At 36.4% G+C, this 16,236-nt stretch overlaps 2 protein-coding genes and 1 long non-coding RNA gene across 5 annotated transcripts in view; 2 read left to right on the forward strand and 1 right to left on the reverse strand.

The window, feature by feature from the left end:
• Positions 1–9,623, forward strand: part of LOC309695062 (immunoglobulin lambda-1 light chain-like) — a 32,300-nt gene extending 22,677 nt beyond the window's left edge. Inside the window, exons 3-4 of one of the 2 annotated variants that reach the window (XM_082515464.1) lie at positions 8,317–8,350; positions 8,991–9,623. In XM_082515464.1, the coding sequence (XP_082371590.1) occupies positions 8,317–8,350; positions 8,991–9,313 (357 nt within the window). In that variant the 3' untranslated portion in view covers positions 9,314–9,623. Of the gene's footprint in view, positions 1–8,312; positions 8,351–8,990 lie in introns of both variants that reach the window. The other variant, XM_082515463.1, reaches the window with a different exon arrangement.
• On the reverse strand, positions 579–5,641 carry tspan37 (tetraspanin 37). Of its 2 annotated transcripts, none has more exons than XM_082515021.1 (7): positions 5,555–5,641; positions 3,786–3,977; positions 3,623–3,697; positions 3,398–3,496; positions 2,763–2,915; positions 2,577–2,660; positions 579–1,504 (listed from the first exon to the last, which is right to left on the reverse strand). In XM_082515021.1, exons 2-7 carry the CDS (start codon positions 3,891–3,893, stop codon positions 1,427–1,429), a joined length of 597 nt encoding a protein of 198 aa, XP_082371147.1. In that variant the 5' UTR covers positions 3,894–3,977; positions 5,555–5,641; the 3' UTR covers positions 579–1,426. The 2 variants fall into 2 exon arrangements, with proteins under 2 accessions (XP_082371147.1, XP_082371146.1); XM_082515020.1 differs by lacking the exon at positions 5,555–5,641 and adding an exon at positions 5,058–5,495.
• A 3,968-nt stretch (positions 9,624–13,591) lies between the features above and the next one.
• On the forward strand, positions 13,592–15,458 carry LOC309696216. Its single transcript, XR_014273386.1, has 2 exons — positions 13,592–14,303; positions 14,944–15,458. It is a non-coding gene; the product is annotated as an uncharacterized lncRNA (long non-coding RNA).
• Positions 15,459–16,236: the final 778 nt, after the last annotated feature.

Consider the following 16,236-nt stretch of genomic DNA (forward strand, 5'->3'; position numbering starts at 1 on the left):
GCGCTGCTCACATCCAAAGTCCTAGCACTACACTCACACTGCCCTCTCCTCCCCTTCTTTTTTTGAGCATTTTGAGCATTTTTCTTTGCTTGCTTAACATAATTTAAAATGACTCTCACCTGGCTTACTATACTGGAAAACCAAATTGTTTATTTTGACAGGTTCGGACATTTCAGACAAATGACTGGGAGTATAGGATTAAGAAGTACAAGTAACTAAATTCCCAGCATGCAAATCCAACATAAAAACTTTTCAGAAAAGTTGCCCTTTTTTACTTAGTGGAGTTTGAAATAGCTAATCATTTGCAGCAAAAAGTAAATTAGTAAGGAAAATCTATACAGTATTAAAAAAAAAATACATGACATTACATTCCTGTGTCAGGTGACCTCAATAGATCACATGATAGGATCTCACAGTGGTTCAGCCGAAACATCTGGTGGTAATGATCCACACCTTTTTTCACACCTTGGCTCACATGATGAGGCACTTGATAAATAAGGGATAACCAAGCTTCTTTGATCAGAGGGCATTATTGTTAAAGGCACGTCTATATAAAATAGAAAATAAAATAACAATAATTTGGCTTTCCAACAATGGCATCATTAGGTTTATTTTTCATCTACATCAAATGGACAAACCCCAGGTTTTGGCAAAGGGTGAATATTTCTCTGGGTCTTAAGGAAAACGAAAAATAGTTTGTTGGTTGACTTGTTGAAAAATATTATTATATCTTAAAAGTCCATGTCACAATTTAGTGACCATAGGGATAGGGATCACATGTGAATATCAGTGCAGAGAAGCTTAAATTGCTAAATGCAATGTAAAGTATACAATTAGTTTCCACTTCATTTATATTTCTTTTATAAAGTAATTCTGTATGCACCACTTTCAGTCTAATAACAAAACATTATTACACAGGCAGTGATGGAATTCTCCACATACAGTAATGCACTGACAATCAAGATACAAACTTACCACAATTCAACCACACACACTCAACACAAATATTGCTTGAGAGAGCTATAGCAGAAATGTGCCAGCTCTCTGTAGGCCAAAAAAAGTCTGACAGTAACTCATATTGATCAAACCTAATTTAGGATATATCTCTAAGCCCTTTGCCCCATCTTTGCCTACATTTTGTCAGGCCAGAAGTCCACACAGGCCAGTTCTGCAGTATGTTTACATAATTACATAAGTTCTTTAGGGATTATTAAAGTATTCTGATTCTAATGTTTATTGCAAAAAACTGTCAGTCTTTTGGTGACAGACAATCCAGTGATAACAATAGACATCTGTACATGTATTACACAAAACGACTTTCTCCAGTTTTACATGTTTCATAGTGTACCGGCAAATGACTCAATAGTTTTGACATTTGAACTATATCTATTCAAAGTGTAGTGATCTTCCATCCATTAGAGCATCTTTAGTTTTTCTCCAGTACTTGGTACCTCGTAGATCTATTTGTTCTCATGAGCTGTTTCACCATCACAAACAACCCAATCTGCAGGAGAAGAAAGAAAAAGAGCAGGATTTTGGTTATTGGCAAATAATCACCTTCTGCAGCCTGTGTTAAACATGTGTAAGAATTTATGATTAAAAGCTCAATCTAACACCACTAAATGAAGTAAAACCATTGATAAATTGCATGATGCAGAAGATGTTTAGGTGGATTCATCATTGTAACAGATGAGCTTTTATGTTGTTAACCACCTTAGTTAACATGTGTGATGTAGAGAAAATGGAGTGTGAAAAGTTTAAATATTCATTAAAATGTGACACATTTTAAAGATTTTAATAAAAAACTATCAAATTATTGTTCATGTTTTTAACGACTGCTTTAAACAACATTTTTATTTTGCCAATGGAATAAATAACACTATATGTCAAATGGACTTCCACACAGGCAGTGATAATGGTGCGCAGTGAAATGTTATTTCCAATGTCACAAGCTTAGGACCTGAAAGTTGTTGAGCTTTACTCGGCATCCAGCTGGCAGCACATCTTTGTAAACAGTCCTTAATGTTAAAAGGTTGCTACTAATTGAGTTGGATTTTAGATTTTTTTGTTTGACAAAATAGGTCAATTCAATATGTCAGTCCAGGCTTTGGAAATTTTGTTGTGCATTTGTCTATTTTCTGACATCATACTGGTTATTAATCTCTTTTTCTCTTCCAAGGCATGTGGAAGAAAGATGGCCACCCTTCCCTGAGCCTGGCCTGCTGGAGGTTTCTTCCTGTTAAAAGGGAGTCTTTCCTTCCCACTGTCGCCAAAGTACTTGCTCATAGGGGGTCATATGATTGTTCGGTTTTTCTCTGTATGTATTATTATAGTGTCTCCCTTACAATATAAACCACCTTGAGGTGACTGTTGTTGTGATTTGGCGCTGTATAAATAAAATTGAATTTACATATTAGATATTGTGCTAAATATTTGGCCAAACTAAAATTAAAGATAAGATTAAAGCTTGCTCTCATGATAACAGTCTCCCAGTGTTTCATTTTTCTTTCAGGTGTGCATTTTATATGCAATGTATACACAATATGCAGTTCAGAAATGTTTAAAGTCTTTCAAACCTCCACCACATAAACTAATAGGGAGCTCCACATGTCCATTTTCAGCGCAAACTGTATGACCTTCGACAGCTCCTCTTGGCAGCCCTGAAAGATTGAGTCAATGAACAAGAAAATCAGAGAATCATATGGGTCTAATCAAACCTTCATGAAGAAGCTTGATGAATTTATCAGGATGCACATGTCTACCTGTGTGTAAATTTGCCATGGCTGGTAAACAGTGCCATTACAAGTGGGGAAAGTAACGTTGCAGCAACTGTAAGGAAACCTGAGCCCTCCACTTTTATTAAACCAGGTGGTTTCCAGCCAGTCCGTGTAGTTCTTCACACCACAACATTTGAGCTAACGGAGACCAAAAAAAATCACCACAAGTTAGTAAAAGACAGTGGAAACTGTCAAAATGTACATATATTATATTTGATTGACATGAGTATGAACAGGATTTGTTTTTTATTAGAATTTCTTAATATATCATGTATTATATCTGACCATAATACATTTGTCCATGTATTATGGACAACTTACTTTAAGCCTGATTTTTCTGGATGAGGTAAAGCAGATCAGGGCTGAAAATTATAGCACTTTATAGGCATCTTATGGGACGCTTTCAGTCAATACCTAAATATCCTCTTGAGTGAAAATTTCCATTAAGGAAAGATTATATATTTTGATTTTTAAAACATCATCTATTTAGAAGATATAGCTGTTGTTTTAGTATTACTGCTGCACAAGCTACACAAGTTTTACAACAACAACAACAACAACAAAAAAAAGCTTTTGTAGGGATTCATAGTCATGTCCATTTGACATATTAAAGTACAAACCTCCTCTTGCATAGCATCCACAGATCGAGAATTGGAGTCCTCGCTGCTGCCGGTGTAGTTCTCAAACACTCCACTGAAGGGAGCCATCTCTGTATCCAGCTAAAGAAAAAGTTGGAAGAGACAAGGAGCAAAAACACATATGCCTCTTTATCCCAAGAATAATCTTCTTTTATCATGAAAGCACAATTGTCCAATGCTTATTAATTTTTAAGTAATCTTACATACCGTCACTGAGTGGAAATAAGCCAGTGCTGAAGCCGTACTTTTCACACAAAAGACCACAACTAGGAGGTAAACAAACTGGAGAAGAAAACACTTTTTTATGTAAACTCCAAACACTACATACACATAGAGATAATCACAGTCACAAACAGACTGACAGCCTCACCAGTCCCTGTAGACAGATGGAATCCTTGAGGCTCACCCAGGAGCCGAGGCATCCGGTGACCAATAGCAACGCAGCACTAGTGACTATGACCAAAACTGTCAGGGTCATGTAGGACTCTGAAAAAAAGCGGCTATTCTCTCCATACTTTATCAGCAGGTAAACTCCATTCAGCCACACCAGTATCCCCACTGCCTGATAAATTAGAATAAGAAATTATAAAAGTTATATTTACACATGCTATATACAGCTTCATGGGTTATCACCACAGATAACCACACATCTTTTCTTTATGACAATAACTTAGTAAGAGGTCTCCTGTTTTGCCAAGCCATCTTTGCTAAGCTCAATATCTGCCAACTCTTCTGGTTTCATCGTACACACAACAACGTGTCCAAAGAGAATAACTCTTTCTTTTACAAGATACTTTGTTCAAACCTATTTTCACCTGGAAGCTTTCTAACCTAGCAGCTACAGAAGTGTTACTACACCAGTTGGGCTACATGCCTCACATCATAGTTCTTGGAATTCAGCTGGCAACCTTCCACCCACTGATGCATTGCTGTTGGCTTACCCTAGCTGTTATAACTGTGCGTTAATTTAATTCAACACTGTTTCAAGAAAATCACAGAGGTATGATCAAATTTAAAAAATAACTCACAGCAGTTATACATGTTCCTTATTCTTTTGTCCAGGAAATTCAGAGGAAAATTCAAATATGAATGGCTTAAAATGAATTATTTGAAGAACGAGGAGAGCATTGGTTCTTTCTACTGTTCTCAGGTGTGTAGCTTGTTTTTTATGTTACTAACTTTGTTAAAAAACTCATACAGTTACCACAGAACTAATCATAGGTTTGCACTGTGTAACAATAAAATAAAATAAAATAAAGGGAAGTAAACATGGACTGTTAAAATGTACAAATACGTTTTTTAACAGGCATGATTATAAAAAGAAATATAATAATAAATCTTCCACTCTCCCTTACTCTGATTTTTCTGTAGTTCCTGTTTCTCACATGACCTTCTCTGTCGCGTGACATGTGACTCGGCACTAAGGTTTACATGTAAAATCGCAAACAACATCTTTTATATCAGTAGCTTTTTTTTTTTAAATACTGTATTTACTATTTTAAACAGAAGAAAGAATCAACACTTGGCAAAAGTAAAAACCCTATTAATCACTCTAATAAAGTTAATTTTGGTAATATGATTGGAAGGAGAATACAAGATAATACAGTAAAAACTGTAGCAAGGCTGAAAAAGTCTCACCTACCAACATTAGTTGAGAAGTCAACTGAAGTGCTGTTTTTAAACAGTTTGTTCTCGGATCACTCATTTTCAGAGTAGCCTATATAAGCCGAGAGAAGAGAGCGCGCAATAATCGACGCCAGGTGCGGATGCGTTAAAGCAAAGATGACATAATGATAAATGAATCGCGAAGCCTCTGTGGGTCTATGCAAAGTAAAGACAATCTATCTGATAAAACGACGTGCGCCTGGAAGCACCTTAGTTAGAACGTAGACTAGTTAAACTTCCCTTCCGCACTGACCAAAGATCAACTTCCCGTAAGAACGCGGAAACCTCTTTATTGTAAAAACGTAATAGAAGCTCCACTAAGCCTCCAGCAAATATCTTGTGGTTGTTTAACTTATGGTGGAATCACCAGTTCAGTCACATACTCCAAGTAAGAAATCCTGCACAAGACCTCACACGCTGTGCATTTGCTTTTGTAACGCTTGGTGTATTTCACCTCCGTATATCTGCACTCACCTGTGTCGCAAATGGAAAACGTTACTTTTTCGAGCAGACCCCTACCTTCCCTTTGCAATCCTAGTTTACGTCAACACTGCCCTCTTGTGAATTTAAGCGAAATTACGACCAAGTGAGAGTTATTTTTTGATTGTGCCACAGTGCACGATCAGTGATTGGTGAGTAGGTCTAACTCAAACAACTAGTAAAAATTGTAAAAGTATTTTTTACAGCTACAAATGCAGGCATATTCTGCAAACATTTCCTCGAGTTTAAAAAGTAAAAGCAATATTGTGTTTTCTGTCAACAGCACCCTGGATTGGAAAAGAAAATAGATGCACTTGTATCTGCATACAATTTCATTTTATGCACTTACATTTTTGCCTCAAATTTGTAAAATTAAATTTTGACTGAACATTGTGATGAATGATAATGCACTATGTCTTTATTTAACGCCAAAAATATGCTTATATCTGCAAGACTAACATAGTGCCTGCAAATTTATGAATTTATATGAGCGCTAATCTGGGTTTTTGGTGATGAAATTATTTTCTGTGTTTAAAGTATTTCTGATCTATTAAACAGTTGTAAGTCAGAGTGTGAATGAGGATGGTGATGGGAGTCATGGTGGAACTGCTGGAACATGTTGGACATGCTTTTAGCATGATCAGCAATCTTACAGGTCATGTTACATTATAAACGTAACATGACCTTTAATATTATTATTACTATTATCATTATTATATTTAAACAGCCACCTTTGTCAGGAAATGTGAACAGAACATAACTTGGTGTAAGAATTTTTAAAATCCCTATTTCAAAATTCAGACAAAATTCATGTAATACAATCAATCAACCTAAATCTGTAATTTGTACTTAGTGAGGTTAGAGTCAGCAAAACACTCTCCAGTATCTACAGCCTGTATATCACTGATGATTAAAGATGAACTTTTCTTAAACTGGTAAAACTGGCAATCATTCAAAACAAAACCCATACAGTCAAACCAATATCGTGTTTGCACGAGAGAAAATTTGTGTGTGAAATGCAAAGTGAAATAATTATTCAGCTTTGTTACATTAGTGACCTGATGAACCTGTTAAAAACCAAAATCACAGAAAACTCTTATAACATCAGACTGTTCACACCCTACATAAGATCAGTGATACTTGAGTTTTTGTTGCATCTTAATAAGAAATAACTTTGAATTGAAAGCACACAAGCATTATGCTTTGAAATGGGTCAAATATTATTAGATCATCCAAGTTATTCCAAGGATTTTTACTGTATTTCCTAACATAGAAAATTAATTTGTTATTGTAATTTTTTTCTTAAATTTTTAGAAACCTCACAGAAAAAGATTTATCAGATTCACTAAGTCTAGATTTTGATGGTTATAACTGTATTGCTTGTAAATCTTTCACAAGCATTAAAAAGAAATGTCTGAGTCTTCTGTGTGAGGCTGTGGAGTTTTATTTATTTATTTTTATTATTTTATTGGGAATCCTAAACCAATCAGTGAAAAGAAATAGTGTGACATTTAGATTGCCACATCTTTTATATCTGTTGATATTTGATAGTGGAAAATGTTTTTGTTTTCAGTTATAATAACTGAAATGTGTACTCGAGTAAGAATTGTTTAATTTTGTACTGATTAAATGGGAACATAAAATTAGTTATGTGGTGTCTTTAATTCTTCAAAATATCTTTCTATAAATTACACTTCAGAAATATAGTAAATAATGATTATTATTGCTTGCTTAAAGTCTTTGAGCACTCATCAGCTCTGTGTTCAGTGGTCTGTGTCAGAGTTTCTTTCAGCAGCTGCAGTCAGTTCCTGCTGCAACAGCTTAGTATATTCGCAGTTTAACTGAAGGAGGTTTTTGTATGACTACAAATCACTGTGTGAACACCCATGCACTGTTTATTTGATGAGCACTCTGACAGTAGTAAACTGCTGCATCTTCAGCCTGAACTTCGCTGATGGTCAGAGCAGCATCAATACCATTCCCTTTTCCGCTGAATCGAGCTGGAACTCCACCACTGGATGGTTTGTTTATACCATTGTAAATAAGAAGTTTTGGTGCTTGTCCAGGTTTTTGTTGATACCAGTGTACTCTGCTACCTCCATCTGTCCAGGTATAAACTTTTGGATTGGTGTTGCAGGTCAGAGTGACAGTGGATCCAGGAGTAGATGTCACTACTGGAGGTTGAGTCACAGTCACCTGACCGCTGCATCCTGCAGACAAAAACAAATCATTCATTTATCAGCAGAAATCAATGAGAGAAAAAGCATTGAATTAATACCATTAATAATTTTATGCCATAGAGAAAAACATATTTGGAAACATATTTATGTATTTTTAACACCTGGATTAAAATGGCACTCTGGTCTGTATGCTTATTTTTGATTTTGATATCATAAATACAATATACCTGTATAACGTTCTTAAGTATATTGTCATAGTTTCACAATTCATGCTTTTTGAGGCATTTCTGGTTGCTGTTTTAAACAGTGTTTTGTGTGTTTTAAAAAATTTATATGTGTAATGTGAAAATTCCGTTTTGTCGTTCAGTTCTTAATACTCAAAATACAGTAATGACAATTATGATTCAAATTCATTAAATAATTTTAAGTCACTTTAGTCAAATCATCTTCTGCATTTAATCAGGTGTACTGTGATGTTTTACTTGAAAAAAAGGTTCATTTTCAGTGGTTAGAGGTTTGTTCAGAGTGCAGGAGGTTTTTGTACGGCCACTTAATGAGTTTGTATCACTGTGGTGGACTTTTGGTGGAGGAACCAAACTCATCGTTGGCTGTAAGTACCAGAAATTCGTAATTTTTGATAAACATAGTATTTATTAAGCATTTAAATCAATCTATTAAACAGAACTTCGATTAAATTCAGTGATTATTATTAATGTCATGGCAACATTTTGGAAGAAACTTTTCTTTAATCAATATTCATTCGGTCTTTTAAGGAACTGAACTTACAGAAAACAAATTTTGATGGTTTTTTGGGTTCATTTCACTTTAAATATTATCCGGTTACAATAATAAAATCTGTGATAGTGACGTTTTAGCTGACTTTGATTTGAAATGTATTTTTACTCAGGAATTATAAAATAAAAACAAATATTGAATTATGTTTTGTCGACTTATATTAGAAAAAAGAAATTAACTCAGTATATTTAGATCAATTTTGTGTTCGTGGTTGATCAATTTTAAATGAAGTTTAAAGGAAGTGAAAGAAACAGATGTGAAGTTTTAACTGTATTCTCATGAGTGCTTTAGCTTTGTCAGTTTCAAATAAGAAAATTATCACAGGGTCAAGTTATTAACTGTAAAACATCATGAAATAATAAAGGTTTGATCAATAATCCCTAAATATATATTTATTCCTATGTTTGTACATTTGTATCTCTTTTTTCGGTTATCTTCAACCTTTTCTCCTCCAGCGGGTGTGGTGAGGCCCACCCTTACTGTCCTCCCTCCATCCAAAGAGGAAGACAAACAGAGTAGTGCCACTGTGGTGTGTTTGGCCACCGGGGGCTTCCCCTCAAACTGGAATTTGGGCTGGAAGGTGGGGGGCACCAGCACATCCTCAGGAGTTTCAACCAGCCTGGAGGTCTTGGGGACAGACGGCCGCTACAGCTGGAGCAGCACCCTGAGCCTCTCCGCAGACCAGTGGAGGAAGGCGGGCTCAGTGAGCTGTGAGGCCAGTCTGAGTGGACAGAGTCCCGTCACTCAAAGCCTGGACCCTGACCACTGCTCAGAGTAGAGCTTCAGCAACACTTCCTGTCTGCATATGATGTGTTTTATATTTTGATGAAGCTACATGTTTCTGCTGTTGCGATATTTCTGCAAACATTTGACTTTCTAATGATGTGCATGCTAAGTTTATCAGCTAATATTATCCATGTCGACTTTAAAAAAGGGTGTAATAAAAGTAAAAATCACAAAATAAAATCACAGCTTAAGAAAAATCACTTTTGTTTTGTTCTTGGGGAGAAGCTTTTAAAGGCTTATTTGTGTGCAAAGTCAGCGATTGCTGTTGACCTTTGAAACAAAAGATAAAGATACCAACTAAAATCCAGCTTTATACTGGTGAAGAGTTGGAATATTTTCCATCACGAATGTAATATGGTCTTATATGTTGCAAAATGTAAAGTCGCTGCTGCCCTGCTACAGCTGAACTTTCAACCTCCCAAATCCAACTTTAACACCTGATTCCAACCCTGTGGTAGGAAACTGAAAAAACAAATACAAACAACATTTTCATGTATGGAATGCAATCATTGTTAAGTTCAAATCAAAGTAGCTGATTAAGTTAAAAACTGTGTACAGGGTCTGGGTTCAATATTTGGTTTTGATGACTAGATAAATTTTCTGTGCAAGTTTTTTGACTAAGACTTGGATTTTGAGCCTCTAAGCCCATCCAGTCTGGTTTTCTCAAGGAATTAATACTGCAAAAATCTGACTCAAAGTATCATCAAAGAACAACACATGTTCTCTTGCATCCCTTCGTGGCCTTCTGGCAAACTGTAGAATTAATATTAAAATTTTACTAATCAAATTAATAAAATTAACCAAATACATTTTTCTGCAATTTTTGCTAGTTTTCGTTATCCCGATCATGTGGCGGTTTAATTTTGACCTTTGTTGTCACCAATTAGTTTTAAATATGTATTTATGTGTGCTGTGATATAAAAAAGTATTTCTTATAATTTGATTTTATTTAAAATGTGAAGCACCCTATAACTTTGTGATTTAAATGTACTGTATAAACAAAATTATTTTCATATTACCTTATTATCCACAGCAAATTAGAAGTAATACAAAATGTAGTGAGATAAGCATAATATATTGCAGATTCTAAACAGTGTTACTTAATTTAAAATCTTCTTAATGATGTGATCAGGAATGAATACATATTTTAGTTTCCACCTCTGAAAGTGGACTCAGTGAACCAGTGATGCATGTCAGAGTCTGTATCAGAAGCTCACAGCTGCAACACTGCAAATAGTAACTGAGGGAGGTTTTTGTACGACTCTGAATCACTGTGTGAATGCTGGGTCAGAATACACTCCCATACAGTAGTAATCTCCTGCATCTGCAGCCTGAACTCCATTGATTGTCAAAGTGAACTCAGGCTCAGATCCACTGCTGCTGAAATGACTCGGAGTATCAGACTGGCGTCTGCTGATTTTGTAAAACAGCAGTTTGGGAGGCTGTCCAGGTTTCTGTAGATACCAGCTGAGATCATCATCAACTCCTTTACTGGCTGTACAGCTCAGAGAGACTGTCTCCCCCAAAGCAGCAGCTTTAAACACAGGAGACTGAGTCACAGATGAACTGGCATCTGATCCTGGAAATTAAAATATGTTACTTTGTTAAAATGACAGTGTGATGTAAAGTACAACATAACAGAGAATATAACAGAACCACATCACTCATCACCTTGAAGTCTGAGCATGATTGTGATCAGCAGTGAAGTTGGTAACATCATCATCATTATGAAAAATCTCACTGTCAGAGACTCTGCACAGATGTTTCCCGCTGGTTCTTCTTAAACTGGTTTAGGATCAGTGAAGCGCAGCAAGCATTCAAAACAGAACCTACAAACAAATACCTGTGTGTGTGTGTGTGTGTGTGTGTGCGTGCGTGCGTGCGTGCGTGCGTGCGTGCGTGCGTGCGTGCGCGTGTGTGTGTGTGTGAGAGAGAGAGAGAGAGAGAGAGAGACTAGTTATTCTCATTGCAGTTGAAAACTCTACACCCGCAGCCTTCAGCCAAAGTGAAGAAATTTTTTATGCAGCCATGAATCATTGTGTAAACACTTTACTACCATGGTAACCCACAGTAATAATCTGCAGCATCTACTGCCTGAAGATCACTGGTGGATAAAGTGTACTGAGAACCAGATCTACTGCCTTGGAGTCAAGATGGAGTTCCTGAGTTTGGAAGGCTGTCCAGGTTTCTAAAGGTACCAAGTCCAGCAACTCCCTGTGGTGCTGACGGTCACAGTCCCTTACAGGCTTGGCTTAACAGAGTTAGAAAACTTTTGGCAAATGACTTTGAAATGAGGACTAAAATGATGTGAATCTTGAGGAAAAAACAACAGAAAATGTATCAGGTTAAATCAGAGAAACATGAGCAGCACAAACAGAATTAAAAACAAACAAATAAAAAAACTCTCACCTCGCCAAACATTATAACCTGAGTTACTGGAAACATCACTTGACCCTGACCACTGTTCAGAGTAGAGCTTCAGCAGTTACACTGCAACCCAGTGTTTTCTGTTTTTGTTTTAAGTTTTATTCTGGGAATTGTGGCTTTCTGTCTTGTATTTCCTCTTTTACCTCTTTTAAAACACCCACGTCCAGTGTTCAGTGTTTTGGGTTTTGCTTCACTGTTGTCTTGTCTAATTAGGGTCAGCTGTGTCTCCCTCCTGTCTGCCATTTTCTTGTTACTTTTGTGTGTATACAAACCGTAGCTTGCCTCCACCAGTGTGTGAATGCGAGAGTGAATGAATAGTGGCATTGTAAAGCGCTTTGGGTGCCTTGCCAGACATGAAAGAAAGCTAAGACTAACTGGCAAAGACTGCTGGGTCAAGAGAAGGCTTTTTAAGTAACTGTTTAACTACTGCCAGCTTGAAGGCCTGTGGTACATAGCCGATTACTAGAGACAGGTTGATCATGTTTAAGATTGAAGCATTAATTAATGGCAGGACTTCTTTGCGCAGTCTTGTAGGAATGGGGTCTAAAAGACATGTTGATGATTTGAGGAAGCAGTTACTGAAGTTAACTCAGAAAGACCAACTGGAGAAAAAGACTCTATATGAATATTAATGGCACTGAAAGTTGCTGTAGATAATGTTACATCTGTGAGACGATTATGAGTATTTTTTCTCTCTAATGGTTCAAATTTTATTTGTGAAGAAGTTCATGAAGTCATTACTAGTTAACATTAAAGGAACGGTTGAGTCAAAAGAGCTCTGATTTTTTGTCAGCATGGCTACAGTGCTGAAGAGAAACCTTGGGTTGTTCTTATTTTCTTTAATCAGTGATGAATAGAAAGATGTTCTAGCTTTACAGAGGGCTTTCTTATAATGCAGCAAACTAAAGCAAAAAGATGATCTTCTAACTTTGTTTTACGCCATTTTGTTTCCAGCTTATAAGTTATCTGCTTTAAGGTGCGTGTTTGAGAGTTATACCACAGAGTCAAGTACTTTTGATTTGAGGATCTCTTTTTCTCATGAGCTACAGTAACCAGAGTCATACTTAGTGAGGAGGCAAAATTATTAACAAGATGATCGACCTCTGTTGGAGCAGTGTTCAGATAGCTGCCCTGCTCTATGTTGGTAAAGGGCATTGAAGATGATAAAAGGGAGTGGATATTTCAGAATTCCCCAAAAGAAGTGTAGATGAGTATTTAGTGCTTGGTGAGGTTACTGTCAGCTCTGTGTTCACTGGTCTGTGTCAGAGTTTCTTCCTCTTCAGCAGCTGCAGTCAGTTCCTGCTGTAACAGCTCAGTTTCTCTGCAGTCTGACTGAGGGAGGTTTTTGTACGACTACAAATCACTGTGTGAACACATCAGCACTGTTTATGTAGTGGTAACTCTGACAGTAGTAAACTGCTGCATCTTCAGTCTGAACTCCACTGATGGTCATAGAGAAGTCAGAGCTGCTTCCACTGCCACTAAATCGAGTTGGCGTTCCTGAATGACTTATGCTCACTTGCTTTATTAGAAGTTTTGGTGTCTGTCCAGATTTCTGCTGATACCAGGCCATACACTGACGACTATCACCACAGTTGGAATATGTTGCTGGGTTGGTCCTACAGGTCAGAGTGACAGTGGATCCAGGAGTAAATGTCAGTACTGGAGGTTGAGTCACAGTCACCTGACCGCTGCATCCTGCAGACAAAAACAAATCATTCATTTATCAGCAGAAATCAATGAGAGAAAAAGCAGCACATCATGTTTGAAATGTTGCTGAGTGAATGAACCTGTAAAACAGCAGCAGGTCAGCGTCCAGATGAGGATGGTGATGAGAGTCATGGTGGTTGTGCTTTCTGCTGTGTTGACTGACAGATGTGAGTCCTGCAGTGTTGAAGTCACAGGACTATAAACCTTCTCAGTTCTCTGGAGGATCAGCTGATGATGCAAAGCCTCCTCTCTATGGAAATCATTTCTCTGCTCTCAACACACTGAAGGCAACGTAGGCACAAAGTCAGAAGAATAATTGATTGAATTAATACCATTAATAATTTTATGCCATAGAGAAAAACATATTTGGAAACATATTTACGTATTTTTAACACCTGGATTAAAATGGCACTCTGGTCTGTATGCTCATTTTTGATTTTGATATCATAAATACAATATACCTGTATAACGTTCTTAAGTATATTGTCATAGTTTCACAATTCATGCTTTTTTGAGGCATTTCTGGTTGCTGTTTTAAACAGTGTTTTGTGTGTTTTAAAAAATTTATATGTGTAATGTGAAAATTCCGTTTTGTCGTTCAGTTCTTAATACTCAAAATACAGTAATGACAATTATGATTCAAATTCATTAAATAATTTTAAGTCACTTTAGTCAAATCATCTTCTGCATTTAATCAGGTGTACTGTGATGTTTTACTTGAAAAAAAGGTTCATTTTCAGTGGTTAGAGGTTTGTTCAGAGTGCAGGAGGTTTTTGTACGGCCACTTAATGAGTTTGTATCACTGTGGTGGACTTTTGGTGGAGGAACCAAACTCATCGTTGGCTGTAAGTACCAGAAATTCGTAATTTTTGATAAACATAGTATTTATTAAGCATTTAAATCAATCTATTAAACAGAACTTCGATTAAATTCAGTGATTATTATTAATGTCATGGCAACATTTTGGAAGAAACTTTTCTTTAATCAATATTCATTCGGTCTTTTAAGGAACTGAACTTACAGAAAACAAATTTTGATGGTTTTTTGGGTTCATTTCACTTTAAATATTATCCGGTTACAATAATAAAATCTGTGATAGTGACGTTTTAGCTGACTTTGATTTAAAATGTATTTTTACTCAGGAATTATAAAATAAAAACAAATATTGAATTATGTTTTGTCGACTTATATTAGAAAAAGGAAATTAACTCAGTATATTTAGATCAATTTTGTGTTCATGGTTGATCAATTTTAAATGAAGTTTAAAGGAAGTGAAAGAAACAGATGTGAAGTTTTAACTGTATTCTCATGAGTGCTTTAGCTTTGTCAGTTTCAAATAAGAAAATTATCACAGGGTCAAGTTATTAACTGTAAAACATCATGAAATAATAAAGGTTTGATCAATAATCACTAAATATATATTTATTCAGATGTTTGTATATTTGTATCTCTTTTTTCGGTTATCTTCAACCTTTTCTCCTCCAGCGGGTGTGGTGAGGCCCACCCTCACAGTCCTCCCTCCATCCAAAGAGGAAGACAAACAGAGTAGTGCCACTGTGGTGTGTTTGGCCACCGGGGGCTTCCCCTCAAACTGGAATTTGGGCTGGAAGGTGGGGGGCACCAGCACATCCTCAGGGGTTTCAACCAGCCTGGAGGTCTTGGGGACAGACGGCCGCTACAGCTGGAGCAGCACCCTGAGCCTCTCCGCAGACCAGTGGAGGAAGGCGGGCTCAGTGAGCTGTGAGGCCAGTCTGAGTGGACAGAGCCCCATCACTCAAACCCTGGACCCTGACCACTGCTCATAGTAGAGCTTCAGCAACACTTCCTGTCTGCATATGATGTGTTTTATATGTTTCTGCTGTTGCGATATTTCTGCAAACATTTGACTTTCTAATGATGTGCATGCTAAGTTTATCAGCTAATATTATCCATGTCGACTTTAAAAAAGGGTGTAATAAAAGTAAAAATCACAAAATAAAATCACAGCTTAAGAAAAATCACTTTTGTTTTGTTCTTGGGGAGAAGCTTTTAAAGGCTTATTTGTGTGCAAAGTCAGCGATTGCTGTTGACCTTTGAAACAAAAGATAAAGATACCAACTAAAATCCAGCTTTATACTGGTGAAGAGTTGGAAAATTTTCCATCACGAATGTAATATGGTCTTATATGTTGCAAAATGTAAAGTCGCTGCTGCCCTGCTACAGCTGAACTTTCCACCTCCCAAATCCAACTTTAACACCTGATTCCAACCCTGTGGTAGGAAACTGAAAAAACAAATACAAACAACATTTTCATGTATGGAATGCAATCATTGTTAAGTTCAAATCAAAGTAGCTGATTAAGTTAAAAACTGTGTACAGGGTCTGGGTTCAATATTTGGTTTTGATGACTAGATAAATTTTCTGTGCAAGTTTTTTGACTAAGACTTGGATTTTGAGCCTCTAAGCCCATCCAGTCTGGTTTTCTCAAGGAATTAATACTGCAAAAATCTGACTCAAAGTATCATCAAAGAACAACACATGTTCTCTTGCATCCCTTTGTGGCCTTCTGGCAAACTGTAGAATTAATATTAAAATTTTACTAATCAAATTAATAAAATTAACCAAATACATTTTTCTGCAATTTTTGCTAGTTTTAGTTATCCTGATCATGTGGCGGTTTAATTTTGACCTTTGTTGTCACCAATTAGTTTTAAATCTGTATTTATGTGTGCTGTGATATGAAAACTTATTTCTTATAAGTTGATTTTATTTAAAATGTGAAACACCCTATAACTTTGT

This window comes from Aulonocara stuartgranti, assembly GCF_965226115.1.
Source record: "Aulonocara stuartgranti genome assembly, chromosome: 19".
Lineage (NCBI taxonomy): Eukaryota > Metazoa > Chordata > Actinopteri > Cichliformes > Cichlidae > Aulonocara > Aulonocara stuartgranti.

Excerpts from the sequence above, each read along its gene's own strand:
- tspan37 (XM_082515020.1), bottom strand. The coding sequence starts at position 5,120 with ATGAGTGATCCGAGAACAAACTGTTTAAAAACAGCACTTCAGTTGACT. Across the intron at positions 3,698-3,785 it reads CCATCTGTCTACAGGGACTG|TTTGTTTACCTCCTAGTTGT; the intron begins GTGAGGCTGTCA and ends TTTCTTCTCCAG. Across the intron at positions 2,916-3,397 it reads TGGATGCTATGCAAGAGGAG|CTCAAATGTTGTGGTGTGAA; the intron begins GTTTGTACTTTA and ends GGTCTCCGTTAG.